Below are 16083 nucleotides of genomic sequence, written 5' to 3'. Positions count from 1 at the left end.
TAATAGAACTTCAATTTTGAGATTTACCATTGTATTTTTTAGTATTGATCATTATAAGTTTATGTACAAACAAGATTTTAGCTAAGGAAGTATCGACTTGTCTCTCTCTTCCTCTTCCTCTCGAATTCGCTAACAAGTCCGTAATTCCTAGGAAGCACACTGCGGGACATTCTGTATATACATAATATAGCAGATCGCTTATCGCGATCCAAATAGGCTTTAAATTTTGATTCTCGCATCCAACCTCTCGTTGTTTACTTCTGTGTGATTTAATATCATTAATAAATCTATAAAACTAGATCTAATTTTCGAATGTATGTCGTTTGTACTCAAAATTAGAACAGAACGACGATACCATAAATGACGCACGATCAGTACGTATGATTTAATCATAACTGATTTATTTGCACGATAATAACAAATAGCTATTATCTAAACAGACTCGCCAAATCAAGAAGTGGTCGAGAGTCTCAAATTACCCACATAAATTCGAGTAATTTCACGGCCAAACGCACAATATACATGTCCTAATTCGTAGCGCGACAATGATATACAAGCATATATGTCCTGAGAGCAAGATGCTATAAATCTGAAAATCGTCTGTTTAACTCGTTAAAAAATCGAAATTTTCAAGACGCACAATCTAACTCAAGTTGCTTTATGGTGTTCTTTTTGAGTAAATATTAGAATCATTAAAATCTTCACACAATGATAAGTCTTTTTTTGCGTAATAACAGAATACATCAAAAGTAGGACATCAAAGCGAAGACGTATGTTACATATCAATGCACGATAAACAGGGACAATTTTTCCTCGATAGTTACCTTGAATGTTATAATCCGCAATAAATACCAAAATTATAATTATCCTCTTTCTTCATAATTATCGTCATTAGAGCTCTATAACAGTTATCCGAAGCAGTATAGATCCACACTAATCCACACCAAATAAATTAGTTTTAATGCCAAATAAAGTTTTAATATCAAATAAAGTGCTACGATTGATAAATCGAATCGAAGAATAGAAATTTAATTGATTACGTGATTACACAACATTCGATTACCGAAGCGCATTCTTCATAATTTCATTTGAGTTACGTCAAACTTATCGGAGTTACCCGTCGAAGACGATCGTTAGAGAACAATTTTCTCTCAGAAACTTACGTCGTTATGCGTTTTATGTGAATGATTCCACTCATGCCTCAGCGTAACACGTTCATTCATACATCATCGAATATTTCCATTTTAGCGGCTTTACAGTGTATTATATATATATATATATTTTTTTTTTGTTTTTGTTTTTATAAGTGGTTCTCTTCTCTCAACATAATAATAGATTTTAACACGCAATTTTCTATGTTAAAATCTAAATTATTTCTGTAGCATGTACGTAGTTTTTTTTTTGGCAAGCGCAACGTATTGTCTTGTAAAACATGGTAAAGCAAAATAGATATTACGTTACCTGTTGCTCGGGTCTGAGCTCTCGAAATTAACTAACTGGCAAATATCTTCGCAAATGTATTCAATTTTCGTTACCCTGTCTTCGCCCTGAATCGCACATTTACAATGCTTCAGCATCAACGAAAATTTCCTGTTTTTTTTTATATCTTTTTACTTGCCACTCGAGACCGTTCTGCCGCTTTTGCTTTCCGGTTCGTCGCTCTCGGTGTTGTTCTTATATATCTTTCAGTATGTTACAATGCTTTCCCGTTCCAAAAGGTATTCTTTCTTTCTCTCACGTCCATTTATATTCGCCTACAGACTTTCGCGAGGTACGTGCTTATTGACGTAGGCAATATCGTAGGCGACGGTTCGCAGTCCGTGATAAAGAACATCTAATAATTCTCGCAAGGTATAAAGACTATATAGTTTTTGATTGAGGACTATATCACTTATATAAAGACTATTCTCCGTTTAAAAATATTTAATAACAATAAATCATAGCGAACGACGATAGTATAACAGCGTTTGGTAACAACGTATCCAAACAACAAGTGTACAATATAAATCACGTTATCGCGCATAGAAGGACTCTCGAACTTGTGCAGTTTACTCTATCGATCGTTTATTCATACGAGCTGCGTGGAGTGTTCGGAGCGGCGTGGGTGATATAAGTTCTTCTTCCTCCCGAAGAAAAATCAAACGCTCGAGAGTGCGAAAAGAAAAATCGAAAGGAATATGTCTAACTAACGTTTCTCACGATGGTCCAGCGTTCTACGTTCTAATAAGGATGATTCAAGAAGGTCAAAAGCGTCGTCGAGATCATTACAAAAGGTAAATTGGCTAATCTGAGCTGTCCGCCGTGCTGCATCGCAGCTGGATGTTCCCCTGCAAAGCGAAAGATTAATACTTTCTCTTTTTTTTCTCTTCTCCCTTCTTTCTCTTATAAGCGGAGAGAGTGCGGCTCCGCGAGGTAATATTTATTTTCTCGCAATATACCGGGATAATCGGGGCTGAATAGCGCATAAAGATCGCCATTACGTGCATTAAGCCGCTCATACAGATGTTATAGCGGCGTAACAGCAGGTGCGTTATAAGATTAAGAAGGTATACATACCATTAAGTACATGAACTAAGACTGTCTTTGTGTTAGCATTACTGGGATGGCAGGTGTATTGTCCGCTGTCCGCCGGTTGAGCACGTTGAATTAAAAGGTATGACGTCGTTACCTCGCCCTTCTCCGTGATAACCGATACCCCGCCTCTTGGACTGTCATAATTGATCACCTGTCACGTGCAGGGCCCGGGAAAAAAAATGTTATTCTAATTAAATCTCTTCCTGTAACGCTTATACAACAGTGTTCGACAAACCGACGAAGGGATCAATTAATTGAACGATCAATTAATCCTCCGTCGGGGAAAAAAAAGCTCGCGGTCGCACGCATCGGCGATCGGCGATGCGCTCTTCGCAGAAGAGCAGCGGGACAAAAAACTGCGGTAATAAAGTAGCCGGAGCTTTTTCGTCCGGAATGCGAGAGACGCGAGACATAAATCTTTCAATTCATCGTTCTCCGTATGAAAAGTATGATATATAGAATCATGTAATTCCGCGTCTCATGTCAGTAGCGTCGTAAACGCGTCGGGGATATACGTAACTTTTAGAATTGGCGTTTTGTCGACAAACTTTTCCGTACCTATTAATTTAACTTAAATAAACGTGTATTTTTTGCACATACCCAGTGTGGCGCGTGTTTATGTTTTTCAGACGCATTTCGTCCGAGCGCGGGTTAAAAAGCGACAGGACTTCGCCCCGACTACTCGATCACGTACGTTTCCCGGTTTGTAAACTGGTGGCAGTCCAGTTTTGAAAACTTTAGTGAAACCAATATAGGAGTTATCCGTTTATGTCTGTATTTCGCTGAAACTCATAATGTTTCAAAGCTGAACTTACAGCACTCCCAAAATAAACGAATCGTATGTCACTCTGTTGCAGAATGGATTTCAAAAACTTTTGGAGAGACGCGCGCGCGAAGCGACGGAGAAGTACTATAAATCCAAAAATACAACTAGGTATAACGGGGGCTCGGGGGCATCTCGTCTGTTTTATACTAAATGTTGTTCCTTTTTTTTGCGCTATTTTCTTTCTCACGCAATTTCACGACTGCCGTTTCCGCGTTTCCGGCGGATATACGACAGCTTCTTTATCCGCCCCCGTCTGTCAGCCCCTCGCGTTTTAATTTCTGTTCACATCACTTATTTATTCTTCCTTTTAAATTCAAGCAATCGCTTTTCATTCTTCTCACGCCCGCGCGGAAATGGATTTTGATTGAATCATGCCGCACGCTTATTACATTTTGCACAACGAATCCTACCGTTATTATCCGCAACGGCACGGCGTGTATTCACGTAATGCATATTTATCGAGAACCTACAATAGATTGCCACTTGCGCCTTCAATATTAAACAAATAGCGATTCGCGTACGCATACGGATTCGCGGGAAAACGTAATATGCGAATATCTCCAAAAATGATTTGAGGCATCAAAAATTCCTAGTGCCGTATATTTCATGTAAAAATTTCAAAGAACATGTGTAACATTCCGTCTATATACCAGAGACCGAAAACGAAAAATATTTCATTTGCTTTTGGTCGGTATGAAAGCAAAATATTTTATTTGCGTTCTCCTTTGCCGCACAAATCAGATACGGCCTCGCGTGAGTTTTTCCTGGCTCAAAATGAAAAGTTAATTACAAAACAGGACCCCACCCTGTATTTAATTAAGTTTCGATAGCAGCGGAATTAATAACTATTTAAATAATTATTTCAACCATGAGCGCGTAACGCTCCCGCTGTTTTATCTGCACACACGTGTGTACATATGCATGTTTTAAATGTCATTACATACAAGTAAATACGTTTCATTTTTGTTTCGCCGAAACAAAACTGAACAAGGCATTTTATTTTTTTAAACAGTTTCTCACATTTAGAAATTTTTCGCGTCTCTTAAAAAAATCTAAAAACGCATTTGGCTTCCATTAAAGTTTTATTTAATGAAAGTTTTAGCGTTTAACATATAATATTAACATATTCTCATTTCATGAGTCGATCCAACGTGCATCAGCGTTTACATGCCGGCTGCATGCCGTCAGCGAATTCCAATGTAACAATGGCACGACGGCTATATGCTGTCGGCGGACCACAAAATGTCTAAAATTCTGAAAATCTAAAATATCAAATTTGCAATACTCATTAATTGATATTAATATTCATGATTTTTGCAGCCCTCGCATACCGCGCTTATTTTCCAGTTTTTCGACATCATTAATTGTGTAATCCTCTTAACGACAATAGTGATTTTTTTCGATTTACGATTATAATTACTACTTTTAACGAATAAATATATTAGTATTTATGAGAAATAAGGATAAAATTAATCCCTAATATTTCGTTTTCGAATTATAATACGCGCTTTTGGAACATTATTTCGAAAAATTCGACATGCGCGCTTTATTTATTTCACAATAATCTCTGCGTGTCTGCGGAATCTTTGTGACAAACTCGACCCGGCATGATACTTTGAAATTGAAACGTTTGTCCAAAGAATACATTGCAAAGTCAAATTATAATCCAAAGTTTTTTCTACGATGTAACTTTCTTAAATTAGAGCGGTCTTATGTAAGTCTTTTTATAATGAGGATACACAAAGCGGATTACACTGTGGATAGTACTGATTGCTCGGATCGATGGGGAAAAGGAGGAGGGGCTGTTGCAAGCGGAAACTCGCAGTTGAACATCCGCTACTCCGCGGATCGCCACGGAAATGGTAATTTTATTTCCTCGCGAATTACCAATGCTTCTCTCTCGGTGCCTTTGACGCGCGTGTATACGTATCTTAACTTTGTATGCAAATGCAACCTTTTGATCGCAATCGGAAAGCATCATGTAATTATATGCGTAACGCAAAGTTAATATACACACGTATACCGAAATCAATTGTACCAACGAGACGGCGGTAGCATGATTGCACGTTTACCGATATTTATGCTACACACTGCATATCTCAACGTGCATAATTCTCCCTGCGAAACGGCGGCGGGGTTAACTAGGTCATAGGGATGGAAAGGAATGCGTGCGACGAGACAGATGGAAAATATGGGGCCAGTAGGAAATACTGCACGTCGAATTTTTCACTCGGGGGGCGTACGGGATATCGAGGCAGGATTGGCTAGCACGGGATGCAGCCAGCCAGCGTCGGGACGGGATGGGAAAGCGAATGATGAGACGGAACAAGTATACGAAGGGAAATCTCCGCGTGCGCGACGCGCGGAAGCTTTACGGGGATCGAGGGCGACGGAACGGATGGGTTTGGAGAGGAAGAAAGTCAAATTCTGGGAGATAGACTAAGAAATAAAGTGACAGACGGCCGGAAAAAGACTTGGGCCCCGCATGTGAGGATTGCAAAAATCGGATTGCGAAAAGAAAATCCTCAAATGAGAGGGGCAGGTAAAAGAGGAAAGATAGTCAGTGAAAGGAAGAAAAATAAATTTGTTCGCGGAGGAGGAAGAGAAGGAGAAAGAGAAACTGCAAGGAGTACAAAAAGGAGAGCAGATAAAAATGAATAATTAGGTCTACAAAAGAATATTAATTATGGATAAATAATAATAATACATATAAGAGAACAATTTACATTTATTATAAAATAAATAATGATAAACAAGTCGCGGCGGTGAGCGTTACATTAAGAACTGAATAAGGGAATTGACGCAACAAACTGTGACAATTAAATGAGAGGCGCTACACGTTTATCTCAGAGCTGCGCTGTAAATTGCGAGAAAATATCGATGAAGTGAACCGAGAATGGGTAATAACGAGGAATGAAGATACAGTGCGCAATATTGGCGAGGAACATTACGGAGCGGAAGGTACCGCGAGGACGACGAGAGAGTTAATGCGATGAACTGTCGGTGGAGTTCGAAAGTAAGAATATAAGACCTAAGTAGAGAAGCCCGCGAGGTACAGAGAGACAGAAACACGGTCGGTGGAAATAGGTGTTGTATAATGCGACCAGGGTCGGCAAAGCACACTAGAAAAACTTTACGCGGCAAAGGGAACGAGAGAGGGAAGACGGGGGGTGGAAGATAGGTTTTGAAGTTGAGAAATGAGACGGAGTTTCCGCGGTGTTCGTACATTTAAAAATTCAACAAGGAGAAACGCTCCGAACAGGTAATATTAAAATTAAAAGTTTTTCCTCCTCTCTCTTTCATTCTCTTTCTCTCCTCTTCTCGGCAAACTTAGAATCTTAGATTTAAAAACTTGCTTAAAACGGGTCGCATGATAGAGTGTGGACGGGGTAGATCGAGTGTGAGCGTAAGTTGAATGGGAAAAGGCAAAGAATTATGACAGCGCGGGGAGAACAGTGGATTTAAGTTACCGTCCTTCACGCGGCGCGTCCTAGTTAGGAATGACGATTATTGAAAATTAACCTGCCGCGGCGCTCCTTCTCCCTCCCGTACTTTCATTTTCGTCAAGTGAGTCGCGGCTTAATGACAACGTACATACCTCATGATCGTGTGTCCAGTAAATGGTCAAGGGTGGCTCGGGACTATGCCGCACGACGCAGGTCAAGTTCATAGTGCTATCCTTGTTTATGTACATTTCCGGTTCTCCGATGATCAACGTCACGGGCTCTGTAGATATAACATGGAATATTATTAAATGGAATATTATTAATTATATTAATGGAATATTATTGAAAACGTTATCGCATTATCCAATTATCAAGGAAAAAAATCTGATCGGACATCTTGCGCGGAAATTTAATATTAATTTAATTAATATTAATACTAGTTTGTATTAATAAAAAGATGTCCGGTCGGACATCTTGCATGTGGAAATTTAATATTAATGTAATTAATATTAATATTTCGTATTAATCATTTATAAGTTTATATTAATATTAATATTTATACAAAACATCGTTACAACAACGGATAAGGTAAAATTAAACTCAGCTTATATTTAAATATCTGCAGTGTGCGATGGGAATTTAATCAGTTTCTCAACCCTAAATTTAGTTTGGATTTTAGAATATGTAGAGTTAACAAATATTATCTTTAAATTCGCAATAAAATCATTTATTTATATATGTTTTTTTGAAAGATATTAATTTTGTAATTATAATAGTAGTTTATAAAGATTTTATATTTTAACTTCGAGTAATTCGACCTGAGACTAATTACATGATAGATATTAATTACATAATAAATATTTTAAATTTTATATTTTTGTAAAATTTTGTAAACAGTGAAAATTACCAATTATTTGACAAACACAAACTACATAAAAATTACAAAGGAAAAAGCTAATTCAAGATAAAAAGTTATTGAAGGTAATATTGTACTTTCACAAAGAATTTAATACTCCCAATTAAATTTGTTATTGCATCATCTATTAACCTATAAATCTTTATTTGCTTTGTGTTTTTTGTTAAAATAAAACTGGATTATATATATAATAAGTTAATAAAAGCTAATAATGGGTTTAAACGATAATAAAAAAAACAATTTTTTTTAATTATACATACTTAGCACATTTATTAATTAATTTTTTCCTGCTTAAATTTGTTTTTATTTTTTTTTATTTAAAACTTTGTAATTTCGCGTTATTTCGTTACAGTATTTAATTGATGGAAATTGACGGAAAAATAATATTATTTTTAACGAACGAGGATTTACAAAGATTAAGATAAATATTGAAAAGCCAATTAATGGCGAATTGTAATTGCATTAAACATATTACGTTTGGTATTTATTTGCTTATCGTTTGTCATTACTAACTACATTTAGGAACATTGACATTATCGGCAGAACAAACAAGCACACGATATCAGATATTCCGAACGATAACAAATGGATCGTTATTAATATGTACATTACAATTGAAAAGTTGATAACTCACATTGACGTTTCAATTTAATATATTTTTAACAATTATATTATTTCTTTTCCTTCAATTTTATTTCATCACGTATTAAATGCCATGTATTAAATCAGCGAAAGAGAGTTTATCGCGATAATAATAACAATAATAATCTACTTTTATCCGAGATAGTTTCGACATAGTATTGAAAACCGCCAGATTAATTTCTGTATAAATTTCGAAATGAGAAAAGACTGATATTAATGCCAGATTATTAATATCAAGTTAATTTTAAGTTCGGAATCACGAAGCTGATTAAAGTCACTATCCGCGGAACGAGCGCGAGCATGCATAATGACAGAAATTTATAATTTGCGAAGTTTGCGAAGATTGCAAGTCCGTCTGTGGGGTCCGTCGTGCAAACTTCAACGAGCTTCATAAATATTTTAAGATCAGGTAAGAAGTCGATATCCCGATTTCATAAATATTACATTCTCACAACCTAGCTGTTCTAGCTGATAATCTGATTTCCTCCGGGCGAAATGCAGCGATAACGCGCCAGCGGATCGCGTCGGGGGAAGAGACAAAGCGGTGGTGAAACACTTTAGGTCGCGTGTGTCCCATTGAGGAACTCCACGTGAATTAAGTCATGCAATAAATCAGTGGGTCCGTGGCGCGGCAAATGCCGCGGGTATATCGCGATGCACGTGCGGCGCACATTAAGCTTCCGGCGGCAAATAGATATAGCGTGAATTTCCGCGTCGCGGCGAAATCAGTGATGGTCCCCGCGCCGCGCCGCGCCGCACAAAACGCGCGCGCTGAAAAACGAGAAGAAAAGGGCGGCAACGAGGGGGCAGGGGCAGGGGGAGAGGAGAAAAGAGAACTAACCGACGACGGAGAGGAGCATGGAATGACCTATGGGCGGCGTCGTGGACACTTGACACTCGTATGTGCCAGAATCTCGTCGTTGGGGATATTTCACTTGTAGCGTCCAGTCCTCCGTGTGAGGAAAATGCGACGCGACGAATCTCTGGTCCGACGTATATGTCTCGACGCCCACGGTGAGAAGATGGATATCCCTGTGTCTCACCCATGACACCTGGAAGAAAAGAAAAAAAAACACATACGCGTCGCGACATCCACTCTCTTCACATTGTCCGCAGATGGTCGCCGCCTTTCCGCAATCCGCGCGGACCTGGGCGGACAGCTGAGGTCGCGCGGCGTTGCGCTGCGCTGCGCCGCGCTGCGCTGCGCCGCGCCGCGCCGCGCCGGAATTCGACCGTCCGCAGGATTCGATCAAGGGATTGCGGCGGCCGGTATAATTTAAGCGGATTTCGATACCGCGGACGTGTAAAAATGATCCCCAACGCCCATCTGATAATGGAACGCGGCGCCTCGTTTTTCCATATCGGTGACCAAGAGAGCTCGTGTCCCGGTCGCCAAAAATTTCGTATTCATTTCAATCCCCGATCTCTCGATATACCTATATAATATACGGTTTTTTGTATGTTTTTTTTATCGCTTTTTATTTATTTTTTTTATTTTTTATCGATAACATTCGACAGATCGTGTTCTTACGTTCCTCGCCGCCGTGGAAATGGATCGACGTGATTGATTTACATAAACGCAGCGTGCGTTTGAGCGATATAATATTAGCGGGAATGTGAAATGCCGAACACGTAGGATAAAAATGCGTATTCTCCCATAAAAACGGCTTCATTGAGTTTTGCACGCGTGCTTGGCGTACCGAGGGCTGATACGAAAAGGGGAAGAGGCGGTGCAGGCAGAAGAACGGTACGTAACGCGTGCAGCTTTTGTTCGTGTGACGCGTAGTTACGATCTAGTGCTAATGAAAAGCGCATATTCGATTTTAGTTTTAATAGAGAGAACGGAACGGTCGGTACGATTGCGTTTTCACTTCCAGCACGCAAAAATGCCTCTACACCGGCAAACGTTTGAAATCGCAACGTTCAAATCGTTTTCTGAAGATCCGACGACCGTATTTTGACGTTTGTTCACAAGGATGTGAAGAACCGTTATCTATCTAATCTGACCGGAAATTTTAGAAAATACGACTGCGTAAAAAAAATATTAAAAAATTATTTTACAAGGACGCGGGACGTGACTATAAACGTTAATATCTAATCCGACCGGAAATTTTAAAAGATATACGACTGCATATAATAAACATCAAAAAATTATTTTACAACTACTATTAATGCAATGTAAGAGTTTCTGCAAAATAAGCCGATATTTCATAGTCTGTTCTTACTGCATCTAACAATAAGACTATCTTAAGACACTGTTTTAAAATGTCGTAAATCAATCACAGAGATGCATGTCAATCATATTTAAATTACAAAACTATCTTGAAAATAAGACTATGAATATCGGTCTTATTGTTAGATGTATGCATGTTTTGAAATGTTTCTTCTTGAAGTTAAACAAAATGACATTTAAAATGTTTTTTTAATGTTTTTTTAATGTGCGCTTTTTTTAAATTAATGCACTTTGTTTGTAAGTGCGAATGGAAATGTTGAAAGTACGTTTATATCACTTTCGGATATGGATATGGGACCAAGCAATCATACACGTATATCACATAGTTTAGCTTTATGCCGACTGTAATTAAAATAGTTTAGCGCCCTTTGTCGTTCCGCCTCAATAACACGGATTTACTCGCGTGCTTGTCGACCTATATTTACCTATCGTGCAGCAACATTAGAAATCCCGCGATTGCGCCGCGAAATACGCGGATAGAAGCGATTTGTATATATACGCGCGTGTAACTCCCGCGAGCGGAATATGCTTACACGCTAAAGTGGAAACATCGATTTATCAATTTACGTCAAACTTGTACGTTTCCAAATACTTTAGCTAGCCATCGGAAAATCCGAACTTTCCTCTCTTCCTCACGCTTTTTCCTCTCCACCGCCGTGATTACCGTGTACAATTGACTGCCGTACGCGAAAAGTCGCGCACAAGCGAAGAATCTTAAGCTTTCAGAGTTCCATTTTGAAAATGTCAATACGTGCGTTCACTTCCAATATGACAGTGTCCGTAAGTGCACAATTTCCCGATAGCACGAACGACGTGCATCGAACGTACACCTTTCTGATATATTAACCGATGTATTAACCGACGTAGAGTGACGTGCAATAATGAAAAACGCGCACGCAATAAACATAATGCACAAGAAGTGTATTAGTTTTTTTTTTCTTAACGAAATATCACTCGTCTAGAATCTCAACAGCAACAAACGTTACACCGGTACGTGCGCTCTCGGTGATATTAGAAAAACTAATTTTTGCCACAAGTGAATTTTCGTGAAAATTTTCGCGTTACATTGTATTAATAGTCCTTTATTACTATCCCTACGTTGATATAAATTGTCCGTTGAAATTAATATAATTCTGTAGGAACGTGGAAAAAAATTACATTTCATTTTATAAAACAATTAATTCAATTGTCTACATAGAGCTGCAAAATCTATCGTTAAAATATTAAAAAATATATATATTCTCTTTACTCACATTTAGTTTTACATTTCGGAATTTTCGCTGTACGATCTACGTATTAATTCGTCATTTAAAATAACAGATTTTTTTTATTAAAATTAACACTCCTCGTACGTACGAGGCCGAAAACGTAGAAAATTTACATTGCTCTGTGAAAACGTAATTCAACTACCTACGCATGGACGCAGCAAAGAGACAGATTGTGCCGGTGAAATATAAAAAAACGGTGTTAACGAAATAGGAACGAGTGAATGTGGTGCGCGAGCAAAAACTCAGACGCGAAAGATACGAAGGGGGAGTATATAACGTGCTTTTTTTCGTTGAAATCCCTCTCTCGGGGGGGCGCAATGGCGCGCGCGCGAGTTTAACGCGGAGAAAAAAAAAAGAGGTGGATGGTATCGCAGTCTTGCCTATCCTTTCGCGGTGGTTCTTTTACACAAGTGTCTCGCGACGGGCCAACTTTATTATACATGTGACGAAAAACAACGTACGAGGGAGAGGAGTGCGGAGGATGTGAAACTGCCTCGGAGTCAAGTTTGCGACTAATCGCGTTTCGTAGCTTGTGTCGTATAAAGTTCCGCGCGACGTCGATAGCCACGCGCTTTCCTCGACGACTCCCTCTTCGTAATTTATTCATAAACTTCTTGTATAAATGGTACGCCGCGACGTTGTAAATAACGTACGTACTTATTTATCCGTCACACGACAGCTTTAATCGTCTCTGTCTCTTTCTCTCTTTTTCTCTCTCGCGCGCGCCCCTCATGTATTTTATTTCAAAAGAATTCCTAAAGAATGCAACGTAAGAATTCGCGACAGGTATCAGTCATTGTACATATAATATATACATGCGTATATACGAGAAATAAGTTGCATATCTAATAGACAGGCTTTTAATGCCGCGTCTAAAAACTGCCGTGTTTCGAGTCGATCCATTTCTGATAAAAGTTTCCGGCGTAAAAGTATCGCGCGCCGGCGAGAAATACGTATTTTTAGCACTGACAGTCGATTTTGCCGATATACCGGCGATATAAAAGTGGCACTCGCGAGGTACAATGTGAATATTACGAAACTAAAATTGTACGTCTCTTCGAGATATTGAATGGACTTATTTCAGCGTGCTAAAGGGATATTTTCTGAGGCTTCGTCATTCAAATTTCCTTTTAAAGAGCTTAATATAAACTTCAAGAACAGCCCCCTTTACCGTCACTTACTTGTATTCCGGACCCAGTATTACTAAAATCGTATTATATTAAACTTTATTGGTTATTATAATAAGCGAGATAACGTTATTAGAATATAAAACTACATTGGCTTTATAAAATGACAGCTTAGTCGTTATTAGGATATTACAGGACGCTATTATGTTACATCTCTTCCATCCTTATTTCTAATCTCTTTACTCTGAGTTTAATCTGAAGAAGATGGCATTGATTCAAACAACTGATCGAACACACTCAAATTCAAATAAATGTCATCTAATTGAATCGTACTTACTGTCTAGTATTGGAATAAAACTCGAAATACACTATTACGTTATATCCCTTCTACAAAAAAGTAAAAGTCGCTTTTTTTTGCAATAGCGAGAGGCATGATGTTTCACCACTTACCGTTCGGTCGCCTAAATTTCGCACTCGACAATTGAGCGTCGCCGTTTTCCCGACGAGGGCTGTCACGTTGCGAGAGGCCGAGACATCAAAGTACGGCCCTCGATCGAGCGGCTCCGATGCACGATTCTCGTGTGTCCTGTGATCGGCCGTGCAACGGGTAGGTCCTTGCACTTTAACGAAACACAACGTTGTATCTGTCTTATAGCGGGGACTAGCATAAGAGGAGACCCTTTAACGCGGTAACGGAATGCGCGCGCGGAATGTAATTTACACCGCTCGGAAAGATCGAGAAGATATATTATCGCCGTTCCGTTTGAGCGCGTTGGAATTACCGATAAAAAGTTTCGTTTTCCAGTCAATTAGGCGAATTAACTCCGGATCGGTGATATTATACCGTGACTCTGTAATACCTCCTCCCCCCCTCGTCTCCTCTCTTCATCCCCCGATAAAAAGAGAAGACAATTCTCCCAGATAAACGTTTCGAGAGTCGCCCCTTATTTTTCAGTCCTTCTTTAAATACTTTTTCAGACGCACATTCGTGGATTCCCCCGTATCGCCCCCGGAGTATAAGTTATGTACAGCGCGCGCGTAATAAATAACAATGATTTATTAAAGTACATCCCCGCGAAGTAGTTTAGGTCGGTGGAAAAGAGTTGTATTATATTCCGTCGGATTAACGGTGTTCTTTAACTCTTATTGCCCGCTCTCTGCATGTTGCGGAATATAAAATTAAACACACGTTGCACACGTAATACGAACGTACAAATTATTCGTGTTTTACATAACAATTTTGCTTTTATTACTGAATAATTTTTCACAAATATTTCAGATATCATGTATGATGATACTGTGCAAAAACGAATGACAAATTTAATTTACCGTTTCCTCTCGGTTCTTCGGTAAAACATTTTAAAACGGTTTAAAATAAAACCTCATCGTGAAACAAGATAAAATTTTATAGTTTTAAATAACCAATAATTAATATTATTCTTTTGTATAAAATATCTTTTACAATTTTTCAGCGCTATTATTTAGCGTCAAAGGAATTTTTTGTAATAGAAAGATCTTTCCTTATAATCTCAAAAAAAAGAGGCTAGAACCTGCAAGAGATCGCGGCAGTTAAAAAAAATGAGGACATCTTTCTTAAAGATTGGAAGGGGAACAATTTATTTGAGGTAGGAAATGTTCGATTGAAAGTATCTACCCTCTCTACGGCCAGCATCATCGGAAAAATGGTGCATTAGAGAATGTATGTTCATTATTTCTATTTCTTTCTATAGAATCACTCAATATTAGCAATTAGCAGGAAATTGGCTGATTATTTCTACTAACATTATTTCTTGTTAAATTTAAGAATCGATCTCTTTCCTTAATACTGAAAATGTCGGAGATTGTTACCTCCGCCACAATTTCTCAAACTTCAATATTCAATACCTTAGCAAGCTGGGAAAAAAGAAGTTAAAATCCTTTTCTAAATAAATCCAACGTTGTACAACGAATAATGTTTCACTAGCAGTTTGCGTCTCTCTCTCTCTCTCTCCTCTTTCTCTCTCTTTCTCCGAGACTTAAATCGCGCAAAACCTTTCATTTACATAATTCAGGAACTTCTCGTTTCTTTATCTTGATGTTTTATAATCAATTTGGTTTTATCGTGTTTTCCTCTTCGGGAAAATTATTTCACATTCAAATTTCCATAAAAAGATTTATTCCTTCTTTGAAAAGAACACGCTGTCTCACCGCGTTTCGTATTTCAAGCTTCCCCTTGGCTCCTTCCCTGCATGCAAACTCCTTTTCGAGCCTTCCATGATACCGGAAGATTTTAGAAAAAGTTTGCGAAAATATTTCACGCCTGTCTTGAATATTAACAATATACATAATTGTTTTTCATTGAATTTAATAGTAAGCACCGGATTAGAATTCAAACGCGCTTTGCACAACACATATTGAATCGCTGTTATTCAACGTTTGTCCGTAAATACAATTGTATGCCAATTCAACGTAACCCTCTGCGTAACATAATATCCTCGTATTAGATTCATAAATAGCCATAAAATGGCCATATCGTAAATCGACACACCGACCGCGTGAACTCTCCATTACCCGTTTATCAAGTTCTCCAACGTCGTGAATCGTTCATCGTTCACGGGAAAGTTCGTAACTCCGGTCGGACGTTTTCCGTAAATATATGTAGCCGTTTGTACACGAACGTCAACTCGAGGTGGGGGATGAGCACCTCCTCCGTCCTCCATTAATAGCGAAAATGTGTAACAACGCGAAAGAACTTTTTTATACATAACAAACGATATTGCCCGCGTAAACCGGGATATACTTTTATATACGGCGTGCGCGCGCGCGCGGGCGCTTTCTTGTGCAGCGAGAAAATTCCGCCTGCGATTATATCGGCGAGAATTCTCGAATCCGATAAGACCGTCGCCGTCAGAAAATCGCGCGTTAAAAATAAATGCGGCACCAAAAGGGTAACTTTAAAGGGATGCAGGTTAGTTGCGCAAGTAAATATTTGCCTCCCCGCGCTTCCGTGGGATTTGCGCGGTTCCGCATACCCGACGGTTAAAATACATATCAGAATTTCCACCCCTCCCC

At 38.7% G+C, this 16083-nt stretch overlaps 2 protein-coding genes across 2 annotated transcripts in view; both read right to left on the bottom strand.

The window, feature by feature from the left end:
* Positions 1-14: 14 nt before the first annotated feature.
* Positions 15-13515, bottom strand: LOC105456164. Its single transcript, XM_011699997.1, has 4 exons — positions 13483-13515; positions 6999-7126; positions 2557-2725; positions 15-2327 (listed from the first exon to the last, which is right to left on the bottom strand). Exons 2-4 carry the CDS (start codon positions 7092-7094, stop codon positions 2221-2223), a joined length of 372 nt encoding a protein of 123 aa, XP_011698299.1. The 5' UTR covers positions 7095-7126; positions 13483-13515; the 3' UTR covers positions 15-2220.
* Positions 13516-13569: 54 nt separating this feature from the next.
* LOC105456166 (UDP-glucuronosyltransferase 2C1-like) overlaps positions 13570-16083 on the bottom strand; it is a 59484-nt gene continuing 56970 nt past the window's right edge. The window contains exon 7 of the mRNA XM_011700000.1: positions 13570-13652. The gene's annotated coding sequence lies outside the window, so the exon portion shown is untranslated. The remainder of the gene's footprint in view (positions 13653-16083) is intronic.

This window comes from Wasmannia auropunctata, unplaced genomic scaffold (assembly GCF_000956235.1).
Source record: "Wasmannia auropunctata unplaced genomic scaffold, wasmannia.A_1.0 LD335737.1, whole genome shotgun sequence".
In the NCBI taxonomy this organism is placed as follows: domain Eukaryota; kingdom Metazoa; phylum Arthropoda; class Insecta; order Hymenoptera; family Formicidae; genus Wasmannia; species Wasmannia auropunctata.
This window is presented reverse-complemented; position numbering and strand designations above follow the sequence as displayed.